We start from the raw sequence: 18,522 nt of genomic DNA on the forward strand, positions 1-18,522 counted from the left end.
CGGCCTCCGCTTCAGGCTCGAGGCGCCCGCAGCCGCTCTCCACCCGGCACCGGCCCGCAGAGGAGGCCACCGCGGCGACGACTCGGCCGCGGACGCTGGCGGTTTCCGTGTGTAGTGCGTCGCCCGCCGGCCGACCTGAGGGAACCAGCGCGCGGCAGCCCTCGGCTGGCCGTCCGGGCGTGACGTCACGGGACGGCGGGCGAGGGCGGCCAATCCCGGGGGCTCCGCGTGCGGGACTCTCCGCGCCACACTGCACCGCGCTGGCTGCCCGGGCCCGTCGGGTGTCCCCGGGGAGCCCCCAGCTCCGTGGGGTTGTGTGAGCTTCGATGGGCACGAGAGATCTCATTCGAGACACTGTATAACCTGACAAATACGTTGCTGTCAATGCAACCGAGAGTCAGGGTTGTCCTTTTCAATCCAGCTTTTTATATACCTAACATTACTGATTTCAAGATGCCTAGAAGGTCACAACCACGTGCAGAGACGTGATTACTTAAAAGTATTTATTAAGTACTCCTAGTGAAAAGCAGAGGAGCAAATCATAAGCTAAATGTCCCATCTCTGGTGGCTTTTTCCTAATGACCAATATGACTGTTTCATTTTTATGTGGTTTTTAAAACATTGTATCTTTTTAAATTTAGTCTTCACTTTTCTTCTGAGTAACACTTCCTAAAGAAAAAGAGAGACCCTTTACCTAGAAAGCTACATATCTCTAGTTTATATAACCTGAAATCTTTAACCAGTTTCATTAACAAAATTTAAGTACTATACTTAGTCTACAAAATGTAAGTACTGTACTTAGTACTGTACTTCGCTTGTCTTTGAAAACTGTATACCATCAGAAACCACAATTTCACCAGGTGTCAAATGGGCAGATAGCCATGACAGGAAATTCTTGATACCTCTTCTTCAGTAGAAAGAAGGCTGCAAAGTTAGCTGGTACTGTACTTATATTTGGGGTGAATCCTCTTTTTAAGGTCTCACCTTGACCTGATCTCTCTGATGAAGTCCTGATACTTTGTGGAGCCCACAAATAGTAGAGGAATGGGCCAGCAATTAGGGAAACAGAGAAATGTCTTCAGTCAGATCCCTGGTTACCCCCGCACCCAGAATAGGCATGTCTTTTGCTTAGTTTAAAAGACAGTGATAATCAAATCCACTTAATTCCAAACTATAAATTCACAATGATCTCTACATTTTCCTAAGAGAACCAGCCCTTGAAAAGTTGTGTGTTCCTACTTAGACGTGTTGGGGGAAACGCTGAGTAAATAATTAAAATTGCAAATAATTTTATTTTTGATTCCTTATTGTATTGTGGGGAAAAAATCCCATTAAAGTGAAGAGCTTCCAAGTGTAGTTTGTCTTTAAACAAACAATTCAAGCTCCTAACCAAATACCCCTGCCATTTTCAGTAATTGCTTTACTATGTATTTTCTACTTTTAAAGTGTTAAAACTTTAATAGTGAAAATAATTAAACCTATAAACAAAGAGTCTACTTATGGAAGGCTACAAAGTTTAAAAACTTAAGTTCAAATGGTATGGGAATTATTTTAAACTATAGAGTGTCATTAGTAACAGTGCCCATGAGTTAAGTCATATTCTTCCTGACAAAACAGGATACCTACTTCAAATCTGAAATTGGACAAACCAAAGAAGTCAGATCTTTACTCTTGTAAATTTCCTTTTTAAAAAATGTTTTAAATTAAATGCAGAAATAGAACAGAACAATCATAATATACATGCAAATGAAACAGTTGTTAATTTAAATGTAAAATATGACATATTACTTTTACTGACAAGAAAACCCATCTATATATCCTGATCCATGTTCTGCCTCCTTTGAAACAAAATACCACTGTTTCACAAAATTAAATGAATGCTCCATGACCACCTACATACCTTTAAACTAACAGTTAAATAGTGAAAAAGGAAAGAGCTAATACTATAGTATTTTTAAATGATTAAAAGATTACTGTTCTTAAATTACCAACTGACTTCAGAGATACACAATGTAATTGACACATAAAAGTGTACATTCAGTTAAGAATGAAACATTATCAGAACAACTTGCAAAACTGTTTCCATGAAATTTGCTTGGGAGACTTTGGCTTCTTTTGAGAAAAGCTCATTATACTATATAACTTCAAAATAATTTTTTCATTAAATTCCTTTACTTATGAAAATAACACTGAAAAAAGTATACAGCCAGTTAAAATCCTGTTGTTTCCCTTTACAAATCTCACTTGAGAATTCAGAATTATCATGAGACTATTTGCTACATATACCTAAAGGTTTTGTTAATTTTTAACATATATGTATTTTTTAGCCCTTAGCTGAATTTTTAAAATGAAAACTTTATAAATGTTAAGTAGATATTAACATCCACATTTTAAAAACTTGGTGAGGTGCTTGAAGTCCATATATATTCCTCTGTCAAGCCAAGTAGGTATTAAATATCAGTGTGTGCTGAACACTTTGCTAATGGGAGAACATGCCTATGTTCCAGTAAGAGAAAGACATTAATTTATTCTGCAGCAACATACTGTAATCTATATTAATTCAACACGCAGATACTTCCCACTGTTTTAAGGACTATAATAACTCTAAGTGCTTAAGGACTTGGGGAGCAAAGAAGAGAGACGGGTAAGGTAGATTAAAAAGTTGAGGATATCTAAAACATTTAAATAATAAAAACTTTTTAACAAAAAAGCATGAGTGTTATCTAGATATGAAATCTCAAAAGAGGACTAAAAGATTACGTTAGCATTTTAAAAGACATTCAATTAGTAATTGTATGTAATTATTCAAGTCATGAGAATACAGTAATCATTTTGCCAACACCAAATCTAAAATCACTGAAATAACTTCACATTTGCATACTTGAGTTAAAAATAAAGGTATTACATATTACCTAACCAAATTTTCAGACTCCAAATATTATTTTCAATTATAAAAGCAAACATATGACTGTCCTAAGTGTAGCACTGAGGGAAATAATGTGCAGGATTATACGTTTAAGTCTAAGCAGACCGTCCAGCTGTGGCAGGGGAGAAGAGCTCTGGACACTTCCACACGGGAGGAGATTAGTACATCTATTCATGCATCGTTCTGTATCCTATTTCTTATTCTCTGCTTTTTAAACCTTTTTAAGGACTCGATACATCTTAAACTTTGAAGGTCTTCTGTTTCTTTCCCGTGGTACGGCCACTAGCACGCAGAGGGGATCGTGATTTCGCCAGCCCCAACTCCTCAAAATGTATCTGTGCGTGGCTTCCCTTCCAGTAATTCAGGGGATGCAGAGATTGAGCTCATCTTTTCTACTCCTAGAGGAAACCGCTACAGGGGCTCAATAGTCAGTGATCTCACCCTCCAAAGAAGGCACCGAGTAGCGCAGTGATTGGTAACTAGGACTCAATGCTTTTGATGCAGAGCCAATCACTTCACACATTTTCTAAGGCAGTAACATGCACTGAAACTCCGCAAATTATTGCTGTTTAGTGTGCATGCATGAACACCTCCTTTTTAAAGACTTGATTAAAAGTGTAAACAGGGCCAGCCTGCCAGAGGACAAACCCTGACAGCGGCCTGGGGGTCTGTCCCTCTCTCCGCACCCTGCGAGCCTCCTCCCTTCGCACGCCTCGGCGCCGTGGAATGGTCTTAGAGAACAGGTGGGTATTTCTCCTCTCCCAGCTCCTAAAGAGTTTTAATACACAGCACAAGAGGCAAAGGCGGGAGGAAAAGGCGCCCAGGGCAAGGGCTCCCGGGGTCCCCAAGGCTGAGGGCTCCGCTGTGCCCGCGGGTTTCCAGCGTGGAGGGGGCGCGGGGCTCGGGCGCCTGCCTGGCGTCGAGAGGGGCGCGGCGGGGCGCTGGACCGCAAGGAGGCCTCGGTCCTTTCGCTTCGGTTCGGTTCGGGGCTGCAGAGCCGCGCGGGGTTCGGGGCAGAGGTTCGTGGGTCCCGAGAGCTTCGAGCGCCACCGAGAGCCCCGCTCCCGGGTGGGCTGCTGCGCCCCGACCGGCTCCCCCGACGGCCGCAGAGCCCGGAATGGGGGAAGTGGGGCGGGACGTCGGGCTCCGCCGTCTGCAGTGGGGCGCGAGTACCCCGCGACCCGCCCCACCCAGCTCCCAAGCGCCCGGGCGCAGGCGGGGTCCAAGGGAGTTGATTTAGAACGGAGGTGAGGGCGCTGCACCTCACTGAGCATGTGCGAGCCTCAACTTCCCCCTCCCCCATTTTTTCTATGGGGTTATTTTCACTACATCGAGTCCCCAAACCAAACGTCTTGTGCGTTGATTACTATGGAGAATAACTGTATGCTCTGACCCCCGGAAATGACTGCAAAAGTACAGATAAGACTTGTGAATTTCTGAAACCTTTGAAATAAAAGTAGCATCTCCTGTTTATCCACGCTGCAAGTCGGTTCTCCCCATTGAGATTATTAGCTCCGCTAAAACCAGGCTGATTCGAGGACACGGTAGCGCTACATCTCAGTCTTACAAGGGAGATGCTTGCACTGCAATTTTCACCCTCTTCTGGGATTTTTAATTCTTTTCATATTTCAGGGGAAACTCCTGAAGGCCGCTAATTTGAATTACTTTACCTCTTACTCCAATGATAGCCCGTATTTAATTTTTAAAGTGAAAAATAAGGCTCTTATATGAAAAATAAGGCTCTTATATAAAGAAAATACTAACTTTTCCCATTAGTAAGAAAGATTTGCTCTTAAGGAAATGAATTATAAAGAAATGCTCTTTATTCTAGGAGTACCTTTTTCTGATGAAATAATATTCAATTGCTCATCATTTTATTCATAAATCTAGGTAAAGGCCTTGGAAGCTTACAAAGTTTGGACGTATATAAATAGTTTCAGCATGTTTGTGGTCATATCTCAAACAAAAAATTACTAACAAACTCACAATACAAAAGAAACATAATGGATAAAGTGAAAATAAAGACTTCTTGTAGCTCAGATGTATGGAAAAACATTGAATTTTTTTAAAGTTTGTGTTGAAAATCACGGAATGCTTATGTATAATGCTGTAAATATAGGGCAAAAGTTTTAAAAATATACCAAGTAACTGGTATCAATTATCTTTCCATGAGAGGATATTTCCTAATATCCATTGTAGACTATGATAATATAATAAACTTATCTTGCACTAGTCTTCCTATAAAAGAGGCATTGTGTACGTTAAAGTCTTGAAGTGCATTTTCCCAAATCTGCGTTAAAGTTTGCTTAAATTATTCAATGGTAAGCTTACAATATGGTAATGAATTTCCTAGGAAGTGCTCTTCAAAGTGATAAGTATTTTTAATAAATTAATTGAGCAGAACAATCATTTAGAAAAATGAGTTGCATGAAATCTGGTAGCCTCCTTCTCCTAGAAAATTGTGTGAGAGTTTGAGGAAAACTCAAGTGAAAATATTTTAAGAAAATTGTCATGATGCATATTTAGAAAGAAACAGCTGGTAAACACATTTCCCCAAGCACACCCTGACTGAGTTCTTCAGTTATACTAGAAAACAAACTGATGAATCCTGTTCAAAGCAAAAATACTTTCATGAGCTAATTACTGATAATATTAATTTGTCTGATTTGTGAACAGTTAAAAATTTTCTAAACATCACTGTATCTTCCCACTACAGTTAATTTATAAGTATTTTGGAAGTGTACTTGCTGAACTTTGGAGTTTTGTTGAGAAGGCTGAGTCAAAAATTCAATGACAAGAGTCTACAGAAATGTAACTGATTCCAATAAAAGTCCTCTGAACAGAAGTACATTATGGAAATGATGTGCTTGTCAAACTTAATTGCTTGTTTTTTAAATTTTTATTTATTTTATTCTTTTTTAGTCCTCACAGAAGAAATTTCATAGCCTTAGAGGCATAGACTCAAAAGCAGCAGCATTCCTGGCTTTAGTTTAAATAAAACAATGAGATCCATCATTATTGAAGTCAATAGCGATAATTCACATGAATATGAATGCACTTTGATCTTATCCTTCAATTCACTGAAAGACACAGTCCTAATGAAAAAGGGAGGTAATCTCTTTAACTTGGTCCAAAGCAAGTTGTTGGCACTTTTCTTTCTTGAAAAGCTGTAGAAAGGAACTTTTCATTAAAACATGCTTTTCTATTTTTAAGGTGACAGTGGAGATAGGTGGGCAAGCTACAGGTTGTTAAGTTACGTGTAGAAACCAAGTGCTAACTTCTTTGAAGAAAACCATCTTATTTCATGATCTTGGCAATTTGTGAAGTTTAAAGGTGAACCCCTTGTATAACATACCTTACAATCATTTCAGGAGGCATTGTTAATCTGAGTTTACCATTATTTGTGAGTAAGACACAGTAACTATTTTCAGTGTGTTCTAAAGCTTATTTAAACTAAATAGGATATGTCAAGGTACCTTGTCTTGGTAGATTCAAAATGTCTAGTACCTAGCCCCTTTGGCATTCCTGTTGAACCATAAAGCACCATGTCTATGCTATATGAAAGTATGAAAGCCACTTTAAAACCTTAACTCACTAATGGCTATTTACTAATTTTTCAGACATTTTTGTTGAGAAATTGGCAAAGTTATAAGTACTTAATGTGCAATTTGTCATTCTCAGAATCCTGGAAACATCTGCCAGATATTTTTAAATAGATCTACCAAATCTAAAACATAATTAGGTTAAAATATGCATGAATAAGGATATCTGATTAGTGCTAACTAGCTTGAAAACATCTTTAGCTTTTCATTGAGTTCATTAAACATTTCCAAGCCTTGTGATAGTAGTAAGGTTTTTCCCCCTTCTTTCTAATAAGGATTGTTGAAACTTCTGGAATCTTCTAGAAATCCGGCAAATATATGATGAGTTACATCAAAAGGACTTCCAAGCATACAAAGGTAAATAAGACAGGTGTTTGTCCTCGAGGAGCTTTAAACGTAGAAATTTCAGCATGTCTTTGATTTACATTAAATTTCCATCCATGAAAACCTCTCAGCTAATTTAGGCTATTCAAAACCTGGGGCAATTATTCAGAGATGAAATTTGGCAATGCACATCTTCTATTAGCCAAATAAAAGATTTAGCTGGACATTTTAAAATCTTTTATTTAAAAACTACTTAAGACACTAAGAGTTCTACTGTTTAAAAACGTAAGTTGAAGCAGTGTCCCGGAAACATAGAAAGGTAGAAAGACCTGTACAGGTCGATGTCAATCACTTCCTCTGTTCATCAGACCACTCGGTCCACCCAGCCAAGGGCTGATGTAGATCGTCGCATGTAATGGGGCGTGGAGGGGTGCTCTATCCACCCGCGAAAAACAAGAACCAAGATTCTGGATATAATGTTTGAGCCCACGGAAGTGATTATATTCTGGATCTCATACAAAATATTCATGGCAGGCAAAGAAGAGGAAACCGTGTCCTGTACGCCTGCTAGTGTCTGTGGCTCTCACTCAGAGGAAAGCCTCCCTCACCCGGGTGGACGCAGCCAGAAGCTCTTCGATGTGCAAATGTCTCTAGAAAAGCATCATCTTTCTTTTGACACCAGCCTTGTTTCTGATGTCAACAAAAGCTTCCCAATTGGCCACTGAAAATGAATTTAGTCTCCAGTCGGAGATGAGAGCACCTGGGGGTGGGACTCCGCAAAGCGGGGTCCCGGGATCTCAGGTGCTGGAGCTCCCCATTGTCTGCGCGGGGGCGGGGCAGGCCGGGTGAGCCGAGGGTGCAGGACGGTGAGGACCGGCTGGGGCGAGAGATGTCACCGAAGGCAACCCCGGGGTTTCAGCTGATTGACCCGAGGCGCGAGAAATGGCAGCGGCACCAGAGGCGGCCGCCCCGGCTGCAAATCGCCGTCGTGTGGTTGCTACTGGCAACCGAGAGTCTGCCGCGCGCGCAGCCCGGAGCCCGGAACGAGGGCGGCGGCGAGGAGGAGCTGGCGCCGCCCGGCCGCCCACAGGGCTTCGCTCCCGCCCGGCCGGCCGGCCTTTCGGGCTGGGCCATGGCCGTGAGGCGCGAAGGGCCACAGGGCTCTCGGGCCGGGAGCGTCGCGGACTCGGAGGCGTCGACATCCAGGCGTCCTCGGTGAAGACAACATGGCAGCTCGGGCTCGAAGCCCAGGGTCGTGGCGTCCGCGTGGCGGCGGGGGCCGTGGGTCTCCAGCCCGGACTCGGCGCCCCGAGCCCCCACCCTGCGCCCGCCGAGACGTCGCCCCGCGGCCCTTTGTTCTCCGCGCGGCCACCTCAGGCTTTGGGGCCGCCCAAGGCAGCCCGCCGCGGGGCCGCCGGGCTCTTGGCAGCCTCCCTGGAGCGACCGCAGCTCCGAGAGCCCGGCTGCGGGCGCGTGCGGAAGCGCTGCCTGCACCCCGCGGAGCCGCATCCCGGGCTCGGCGCCGTCCCCACGCCGCCGCTCCCCCGCCACAGCCGAGGGCGACACGCGGGCGAGGTGCCGCCTGTCACGGCCTCGGGGAGATGAGAATCTGCGCGGGGAGGGGAGAGCCGGGTCCCAGAAAAACGGAGCGCAGAGCCCCCCTCTGGGTCGGCGCCGGGCTCCACTCGGTTCGCTTTGGTCCCCAGGAAAGGCCCCCCTGCCAGGCCAGGTCGCACCAGCGAGGCTCGATGCCCCCAGGGGAGGCAGGCTGGCGGGAAATTTGCATCTGGTGAAACAGCGGCTTGAAAAAATGGCTCTGCCACGTAGGCCAGCCAGTGTTGACGCTCGGCACCACGCGCTACAGAAATACCGAAATCTGCCACCAAATGGCGGCGAGGCAGCCTGCTGCGCTGATACAGCACTCGCCGGCGTCGCCCATTTTAGGCTGCTTTCACTTCTCCGCGTTGCCCGACCTTTTCCCCAGTCGTCCCTTCCTCGCCCCGTTTTGGGGCGCACGTGGGACCCGGTGGACTTGACAGGCGGACTCTGCAGGAAGCCGGCTGCATCCCGCAGCGTTTGGAGGCGACGTCCCCGCCTCGCGCCTGCCCGCGGCTTCCCGGGTCCGGGCCCCGCGCAGGCGCCGCCTCGGGCCCCGAGGTGTGACATTTCGGCCGGGTCTGGAGGCTCCTGCCCGCGAGACCGCTCCCGCCGGCCGCTGCACCCCGACAAGCCCAGGGGCTAACAAGCGCCCTCGGCCGGCCTGCCCTTCCCAGGCGCCTCCACAGTCCCCCTCGGCAGCCTCGTACTAAAATGTGTGTTTAAGATTCACCCCCAGAGCCCACACTCCGAGGGCACTCCGTTCTCGGAGAAGGGGCGCTGGGGGGAGGCGGGGACAGAGACGCGATCGCGGCACGGCGGCCGCAGACACGCGCGTCCGTACTCCGCCGGCGAGGCCCCGCCGTCCCGGGCGCGGGTCGACCTCCGGCCCGGGTGAGCTCGGCGGCAGGGCTCCTCCGTGCGGCGTGGACGGCTGCGGCGCGGAGGGGCGCACTCGGAGGGCGGCGCGGACCCCGGCTGTTGCCGCTGCCGCCCATGGCGTCCTACTTTGGAGGACTCGGTGGCTCCCCGGCCTCCCGAGCCCGCCAGGGCCTGACAATCTCGCTTTTAAATTTGGCGGGATCGGCGCGGCCGGGTGCAGGCTGCGCGAGGCGAGCGGCGCACGCGCAAAATGGCCTCCCGGCCGGCGGCACCCAACTCGCGCTCGCGCAAGGCCGAGCATCCCTGCGGCTCGGAGGGGAGGTCGGCGCTGGGGCTCCTTCTGCCTCTCGAAGAGCTCCTGGTCTGAAAACAAAGAAAGGGAGAAGGGCATTTCTTCTCTAACGTGCCCTTTGCGTAAAGGCCCGCCGGCCTTGTGAGAGAAGCAAGGTGGTTTGCTCCAGGAAGGCGTCCTGCGCCCTTTCCACCCGGCACTGCAACCTACAAACCTTTCTTTTGGGGGCAGAGGCAGCACCACAGCCCCTGCACTCATACTCTAGCCACTTAGTCCTGGGCTTTATCCGCAGTTCCGCGCTGTAGTCTTCTTCGTTGGTGTATCTCCCACTTTCGGGCATTTAGACCTTAGGCTACATCTTGCACAGGCTCCTCCAACTACAATAACGTCGATCCGTTTCTGCAACGTCCTCATTCCTTCCATTCTCATGTTTGACGCGTTTCCCGAGTACGCTGGTTAGTAACCTCCCCGGTAAATTTGTTCTGGCACCCTGGGACCTAGCTGATTTTGGAGGGCAGAATTGGAGATCTCAGAATCATCGCCACGCACCTTGAAATCACGTTCCCTGAGAAGTTGGCATCTTACAATAACCCAGGAAGCAGAGCAACAAAGAATATTTTAACTTAAATGTAGATGACTCAAGGGACAACAAACAACACTTGCTGTTTTTTGTACCTTATTTCTGCATAATCTTTGTGAAATATTTTTAAGCCAAGAATCAGATAAATGAAACAAATTTAAGTCATCCTTTGTGAATTTTTATTGAGGGTTTAGTATTCAGAGGTCTAAATAACATTGGAGGTGAATTATCCCCCTAAACTTCTTCGGAAAAACAAAGATCTACAAAGAGTACCCCTCTGGTGATAAAGTACGATGTCTCGACTTGCTGGAGTTGGTAAAAGCCCCCTGGCCTGGAAGGCAGCGCTGTGAGAGAGGCGAGGAGGTTTCCTCCAGGCAGGCGTCCTGCGCCTTTTCCAACCGGCACAGCAACCTAGAAACTTTTCTTGGGGGGCGGGGGTGATAGTGAAGTTCTTCATGTGAGACTTTTAGAAATTGCTCACTAAGAAAAAGAAACTGGTGCAAATAAAGGAAATCCGTTTCAAGAAGCAAAAGAAGAAAAACGTTAAAAAAAATTAACTGCGGAAACAGGAAACACTCGACTGTGTAAACATTTTCAGACTTTCATAATCAAAACGGGGATCTTAAGATTTACAGAGCGAGATCAGATCGGCTGGCTCAAAGTCTTTGGCGGGGCTATTTCCCAAGTTTGATTCATCAGGAGTCTGGAATGTGTGAAACTTTCTTTGTCCTCTTTCTTTCGTCCCAGTTCAGTCCAATTATTATCATTATTATTATTAATTTTTTTTGGTTAGAATTTTTTGAGGGAGTTTAGAATAATCAACCTGTTGTGTTCAGTTTACAAATGAAGAACATCTTCAAGTGAAATCACGCATCTAACCCTAGAACTTTATATTAAAGGTGGGTTCTCTGCTCTGCAATTTAGGTTATTTTAAGGACAGATACGGTTTTAGACAAAGGTTTAATTAGCATTCTGTTAAAAGATGTATAGACTTAAGATGATAAAAGTCTGATCATTTTTCAATGTAATTTGATCTTGTTCAAAATGCATGGGGAAAACAACTGTTTCTAAAATACGTTAAGAGCCTCTATTTCATGTAGGAACTAAACTAAATCAGAATTTCCAACTGTCATTCCTGGTGCAATGGGGAGAAAAAGATATGAGACATTTATTAAACGTGTAAAGTATAAAGAGAAATACGGAGGGAGCCCTTTCTTTATTCCAGGATTCTAAAAGAGACTGGGCTCCAGTGCAGATTGTTTCTAAAATCCCGCCCTCCCACAGGTTGTAAGTTACCTAAAAAGATCAAACGTCTTCATTTCTTGGTCAGTGCAAGTAGCTTTTCACACAGGTATTTAAGTTCTTATCAAGATTGCATAACAAAAGTATCTGATAGGCCTTAGGATGAGTGTAATCAAGATTTTACAAGTGAAGTCTTCCAAACACTGTACAGTATTGGGGGAAGAGGAAAGGATGAAAGGAGAGTTCTACCAGTTTACTTTCTCAGTTGTTTTACTTCCACAGATCCTAACGTACGGATATGGAAACCAAGCAATGTAGTTGACTGATTAGTCAACTACAGGGCAACTTTCTTTTTTCAACTGTGCAATTAACGGCCGGCAATTTAAAAAGCAAAAAGTACTTGTAAAGTGCTATGCATGTGTAAAACAAGATAGATCACTATTTACACAACAGCAACCAGTCTCATTTTTCTTTTTGCATTTAAGCTAAAAACCTGTGAAATCAATTTAGGCACCTTCCGTAGAATATTTTAACACTACCTCTGTGTTTCTGGATCCTAGAACATTTTAGAAGAAAAGTCAAACCTTCAAGCTGACTTTTAAAGGAACCTATTTTGGTAAAAACTATGACCTTTGAAGGAGGTTTTCATGAGGTTTATTTTAAGGTGGTAATTTAGCAGGTTTTAAATCCTAACTGTTAGAACTGTAGTGACTACTAAGAAAGTAAACCATAATAATTTTTGTTTTATTTTTCAAAGGAAGTCTTAGCTATTTTCAAATTGAGTATGAGTAAAAATAAATGGAAATGTTAAGTATGGTGAAACAGTGCTAAGTAAACTAGAAACGCATGCTAGTTTAATAAGATATTTCAAAAATAAGTCCATTATAAAGAGGGTGAAATGTCAAGGTTTTGAGTTCCACATCAGTCTTATAACTTGGGTCTGTGTCAGTCAAATGACTGCATTTAGTCTTTTTGCCTTTGAAAAGTATTTTCATTCTTTACCCAATGATCATCCAAAATGAAAGTATCATTTGAAACATGCACTAACTTTTCTTTGTCCTAGATAACATCATGGAAAACTTAAGCTTAGAAAAATGAGTTAAATTCACCCAAACTGGCAAACATTGGTAACTTTTACTTCAAAGATTGTAAATAAACAGATACATCTTTCAATGGGCTCTCAAGCAATTTACAACAAAGCATGTATTTCTTAGTAACATCACTATTTAAGACAGCAATGTATTCTCTTCAGATTTTACCTGTTGTAATCCACTACCGGGGTTTCCAAAACTTCCGCACATTGTGCTTTTCATATCAAATTTTTATTAAAGATCTTAGCTATTTTCTAAATGAATATCCTTTTTATTGGATTTTTTCCCAATTACAAATGAAATTTCATATTACATCTATAATTAGAAACAACACTTACACTGGGACTGTACAAATTTAGGTCAAAATAAAAATATATGTATTTTGTGGTTTCATAAAACATTTACTCAATCTTTTAAAGAAAGCGAAAGTAACAGCAATATATGCAAAAGTGATGATTTAATGACTATAAGCAAGAAAAAGCAATAGAATTGTGCTTCTTTTGCAGACTGGGGACAATGAAATGTTTAGCTACAATTTCCCATACAAACATGAAACAATATTCATATAGAATAAACACCCTCACAAATAACTGATGGGTGATGAACACACACCACGTTCGACCAAAGCAAAACACAAACTGAGAATTGTTGGGGTTATTCGTATTTAAAGTTAACATACTTGCTGTATTTAAAAATTCCTGTAGAAGCTCATGATATATTGCTTCTATTTCTAGACATTACAAAGAAGGCATATTCCATTAACTGGTTTTTTTTGTTGTTGTTGTTGTTTTTTGTTTTTTGAGACAGGGTCTTGCTATGGAATTCAGGCTGGCCTCGAACTCCTGGCAATCCTCCTGCCACAGCCTCCCAAGAGCTAGGATTACAGAACCAGTTCTATTAACTGTTAAAACAACTCTTAAATTTGAAATTATTATACCACATATTAAAATAACTTTAGAGAAAATGCCTTCTTTCAGCAATTAGCTGTTTCACTTAAAAATTTTAGAATTACAGTGAGAAATAGGCATTTAAAAACACATTAATTCCATTATAACCAATGAAAAATTAAGACATTATTTCCATATTCCTTATAAAGTGTTTCTTTACTGCAACAATTACTTTTAAAAGTAAACATGTACTACTGGAGAAAAGTCAGTATGATGATTATTTGCCAATTGCTTCCAATGGAGCAGAATTTCGAATTATATTATCCATATTAAAAATATTCTATGCTGGTAAGCCACCCTCAATATAGGTATCTATATGGGTATCTGCAAAGGTCGAACCAGTTGGGAGAATTTTAACAACCATTTCTGAATTCATGAAACACAGTATTTTCTTTATAGTATTTATAAATATATCATACAATACTGTTTCCTGTTATGTCATATACCAATATGGCATTGTACAACAAGCATAATGCCATCAGATTCTTACAAAAGCGAATCATTTAAACAAGTCAGTAAAATAAACGGTAGTACCCGCTTTTAGGCATACAGATTGTAAAACTGAAGTTTACTTTCCTTTGATCGGTTTTGCGTAGCAACAAAGAAATAAAAATCAAACAGGAATCAAAATGGCTAAATATGCAAGAAATCGTTATTCACAGTGACATGGCTACATAGAATGCATTATATTCTATGTTTATTCTTTCCATCTGTTGAATTTCAAGATAAAAAGCACTTGTTTTCTACAGGATCACAAAACAGCATGATAACAAGAACAATCAAGAAGAATGTAATGTAGGCATTAGTCGAGATTAACAAACTATGGCCCAATGCTTCTATCCACTGCAGAGTATTTCCAAATCCAAACAAAGGTTACAGAAACCATTTTACATCTTTCCTAACACAGTAAAAAAATCTTGCCTGCCTTCCCAGAACCCAATTCTTCATAGGAACAATCTTTCTTTTCAATTAATGTCCATATGAGTATCACATCTAGTCCACCTTTTTACAGCCAAATTTAATGTCACTACAAAAGAAAGCAAACTGGACAATAGTCACATGTATTAGCATCTATAAAGCTGTAATGGCATGAAGATATCTATATAAATCAGGAGTTTAAAATTTTTTTCTTAACAGTCTCAGGAATCAACCAGATGATGTTGCTGACGACCCATTTACTGATGATTTTCGAGGTCTATTGGCAAAGGAGGATTGGTGGTTACCGCTGGGGCTGTTGCTGGTTCCATTCATGGTACTGGAAATGTGAGGAAACTGTGGATGAGGAGACTGCACTGGAGTACTGGGGCTGGGCAAACAAGAAGAGGTGGAGGGGATACCTCCTGCTGGGCTGTTGGCCTTGTCACTCCCAGAGTCACTTTCCAGTTCTCCAGCATTTGTCAGTCCATCTCTCTGGTGACTGATCTTCATTCTCTTACAAGTAGGTCGAACTCTGTATTTCAAAGGAAGTGGACCATTCTGAAAAGTTAAACGGGGGGGAAAAAAAAATCACTCTTAAATCTTTCTATGTCCTTAACTACCATAACTGAAGAGTAGATATGCAACTTACCCTTCTCCAGGTATAAATGTAGGCAATGTCCATTAGTGTATAGTAATCCTTTAAAGGTTCCTCTTCATACATGACATCGATCTATTGAAAAATATTTCAATCATTAAGTAACACAATGACAAAGGTAAATCTACTATTTTTGTTATATAAAAATCCCCATGGTGCTTTAGAAAACATTTTCTCCAAACATTTGGACAAAGAATCCTCCTTGAAACTTCAAATGAGGAAAAACAGTTCTAAAAATTATCAAGAGATCTGTTACATATCTTAAAAGGCAATTTATCCCAAGTAAGAGATATCTTTCAACTTTAGCACTAAATTTAAATTTTTTCCTATTTCATTTTCGGGTTCATAATCCAAAAACATAATTTTAAAAAAAATTTACATAAATATAGAAAGACTATAAAATAGATACCTGGAAAGTATTAGGTATGTCCATTTTACTTCTGAGAAACTTTCTTAAGTGCATCACAGTCATTGCTGCTGGGCATCGTAAATACCTTTTATCATTCACCTGAGAAAACATTTACAGAAGTGATTTTTTCAGCTTCCTTTCAGAAAACTTTTCAACTGAATCGTCTAAAAATGATAAAGGGTACTAATACCAAAACTAGATGTAACTAAACTGTCAGGTATACTTTGAACTTAATATTATACTCAACAAATTAGTATAATAAGCAAAGGAGGATGTTAAATATGATAAGCATATTAAGAAAATAAGTACATTAAACATGAACTATGTAAAATATTTGGAAGAATAACCACATATGAAAAATAAATTCTGAGTATTAAATAGCACACAGATTACTTTTAAACTCAAACATACTATTTTCCTGTATTTAACAGCATCATCTACCCCTAGAATATTTACTTGAAAGGTCAACATCACCCCTCATAAAATCCAGAACCCAAAGATTTTTCTCTTTGTATTTTTGTAACAGAGAACAGTACCTCCTCCTTAGTCTTCTCTTTGTCTTTGTTTACTTTCCGATCCAATCTAAGAAACAGAAAAATTATTAGTGAAACAATGTATCTAATAAACACATTATTATAAAATAGATTTTCCAGATAATTTACCTGTTCTGGTCAAAGAATTCAATGGATAAGCTTATTATCTCATCATCAGTTATAATTCTCTTCTCTTCATCTGCAACTTCTCCTCTATCTTCGTTAGAGCCATTGGCAGCTATAAAGACATTTGAAATCTAATTTTTAAAAATTAAAGTTTTAATTAAAATATTTTACACACAGGAGAATGGGAGGGGTACTTCAGAGTAAATTCAATTGTAACGAAGTTTAAGTACTGGATAATTTTCCCTCCAAAGAAAATATCTTATGCCCCCTAAAAAGTTTACCATCAGCTGAAGGATGAGCTGCATAAAAATCCCTTCTTCTCTTCATTTCATCTGAAGGAGGGAAAAAGATTTAAATGTTTGGTGTGGCAGGTAAAATCAATGCATACTCTCATACCAATTCACTTAAGCAAGTTACTCACTTTTGAAAAGCCCTGGAACTAATTTGTATACAATATCTTGAAGTGTTTTATCTGACCTGAAAAAGAATAAATTAGAAGAGCAAACCACTAATTAATATGGCAAAAATTAAAATATTCATTAATTTTTATATTCTTAGTTTTACTTGATCATGATGGTGTCTACACTAAAATAACAATTATGAAAATAAAAGTTCTCTATGCAGTACTTTTAAATCAGAAGAAATATTTTTATATTCATTACTAATTTCACATTTGATTGAAGTGTGCCTTTCAAGTTACTAAATTCATTAATATAGAGTATGGAAGTACTTTTTAAACATTTATCTATCATGAAGTCAATAGAACAATGCAGAAAAGGAGAACTAATTTAGTTTTTAAAGGACTATTAGAAAAAACACTTAAAAATCACTGGAATGATAATGAACTTTGTCTAAAATTGTTCACCATTAAAATAGCAAGAAATTCACAAAATCACCAGTTAGAGATTCAAGAATAAATTGTCTGTGAAGACAAAGAAGGACTGCCTTCCCTATACGTAAATTATGCAACTTCTGTAACAAATACAAACAAAGAATTTAAACATTCTCCTACCTTATATTCAGTAGTGGTCTGGTTTTATGAACTTGGACATCACAGATAGGACAATACTTGCTGGTCTCCAGGTAACGCACAATACATGTTTTACAGACTAGAAGTGGGAACATGTAAAATTTTTGTAAGTTTAAGTTAGAGCTTAAACTCCAAAGCATTAAAATTAAGTGTCAGAAATTGAGAATTGGTAGAAACAAGATGGTAAATGCCAAAAGGTACTTCCAAGGAAATAATCGAAATCAATCACTGTCCTGAGAAAATACACTGCATGCTTGTAATATTTAAAATGTGATAATTAAAAGTCACTAAATTCAAGAGGGGAAAATTAATCTTACCACTTTGTACCAGAATGCCCAAGAACTAGGGGACTTGTTAATCGTTTTTAAAGTTCAGGAGGAACAGTATATACGTGACACAAAAACAGCTGTCTGTACTTACAGGAATGTAGACATTCTATTATGGTTGTAGCATCAATGAAGTATCCTCCACAAAGCACGCACATTAGGTGGGGATTCAGCTCTGTGATCTTGATTCTGGTTGTTCGATGCATTTCTGCTCGATAAAAGATCCTGTAAAACACAGACACATTGGCCATAATTTAAAGAAAGAGAATCAAGATTATCTCTAACTCCTAGTTAGCTGCACACTCTGAAACAAGAGTTCGTAAAACCCATTTAACACTGTATAGCTGAACCATTCCTACGTTTCCTACAGAAGGAATTTACTGATCAGATGTGAATAAATTCTACTGACATGGTGCAAAAGAATCCAACTAAATTTACTTCTGGTCTCTCAGGTCATCCCTGGAGGGGGATGAAACGGTCTGCAGAGGGGGGCTGGGAGCAGAGCTCATTGGGGTCTCCCGCTTCCATTTGTCCTCCAGGCTAGCAGCCCCAAGGCTGCTGCTGCACACACCAAACAGACATCACAGATATTTACCAACCACTAGAGCTTGTTCCAACTTTCCGGATTTATTGTAAAACTTCCTCGCGGATCTTCAGTTGAAAATCCCGGGGTTCTTGTTGTTTTAGACGGCTCAAGCAACCAGAACCTGGCAGGTTTTTACGAGATACAAAAGGAAAACAAATTCTGCTCTATCTGCATCCCTGGAATTTCCGGAGCTGGGTGCCGGCTGCAGGAGGAGCACCTCGTGTCGGCCTCGGCTGGGGCCTGGGCGCGGAGGACGCTTGGGGGCCGGGATGAGAGGGGCGGAACCAGTGGCGCCCCGGGCTCCTCTCTCGGAACTCGCCTCAGTCAGGGTTTCCATAGCAACTTACACTTACACTTGGCATCCGGCCACCGCTGCAACTCGGCGCAGCGCAGCACAGCCCGGAGCCTCCGCGGGTGTGCGGGCGCCCGGCGGTGGCGAGGGCTCGGGGGAGGGGCG

At 41.7% G+C, this 18,522-nt stretch overlaps 1 protein-coding gene across 1 annotated transcript; it reads right to left on the reverse strand.

The window, feature by feature from the left end:
* Window positions 1-12,559: 12,559 nt before the first annotated feature.
* Bmi1 (BMI1 proto-oncogene, polycomb ring finger) lies at window positions 12,560-17,704 on the reverse strand (the record flags this gene model as incomplete). Its single annotated transcript, XM_013515495.1, is given in 9 exon segments — window positions 12,560-14,958; window positions 15,050-15,130; window positions 15,465-15,563; window positions 16,001-16,046; window positions 16,127-16,235; window positions 16,405-16,455; window positions 16,545-16,600; window positions 17,136-17,232; window positions 17,574-17,704. Coding segments are annotated over 9 exon segments (981 nt in total). The 3' UTR covers window positions 12,560-14,628.
* Window positions 17,705-18,522: the final 818 nt, after the last annotated feature.

The sequence above is a fragment of the Chinchilla lanigera genome, unplaced genomic scaffold (assembly GCF_000276665.1).
Source record: "Chinchilla lanigera isolate Chin_1 unplaced genomic scaffold, ChiLan1.0 scaffold00028, whole genome shotgun sequence".
NCBI classification, from domain to species: domain Eukaryota; kingdom Metazoa; phylum Chordata; class Mammalia; order Rodentia; family Chinchillidae; genus Chinchilla; species Chinchilla lanigera.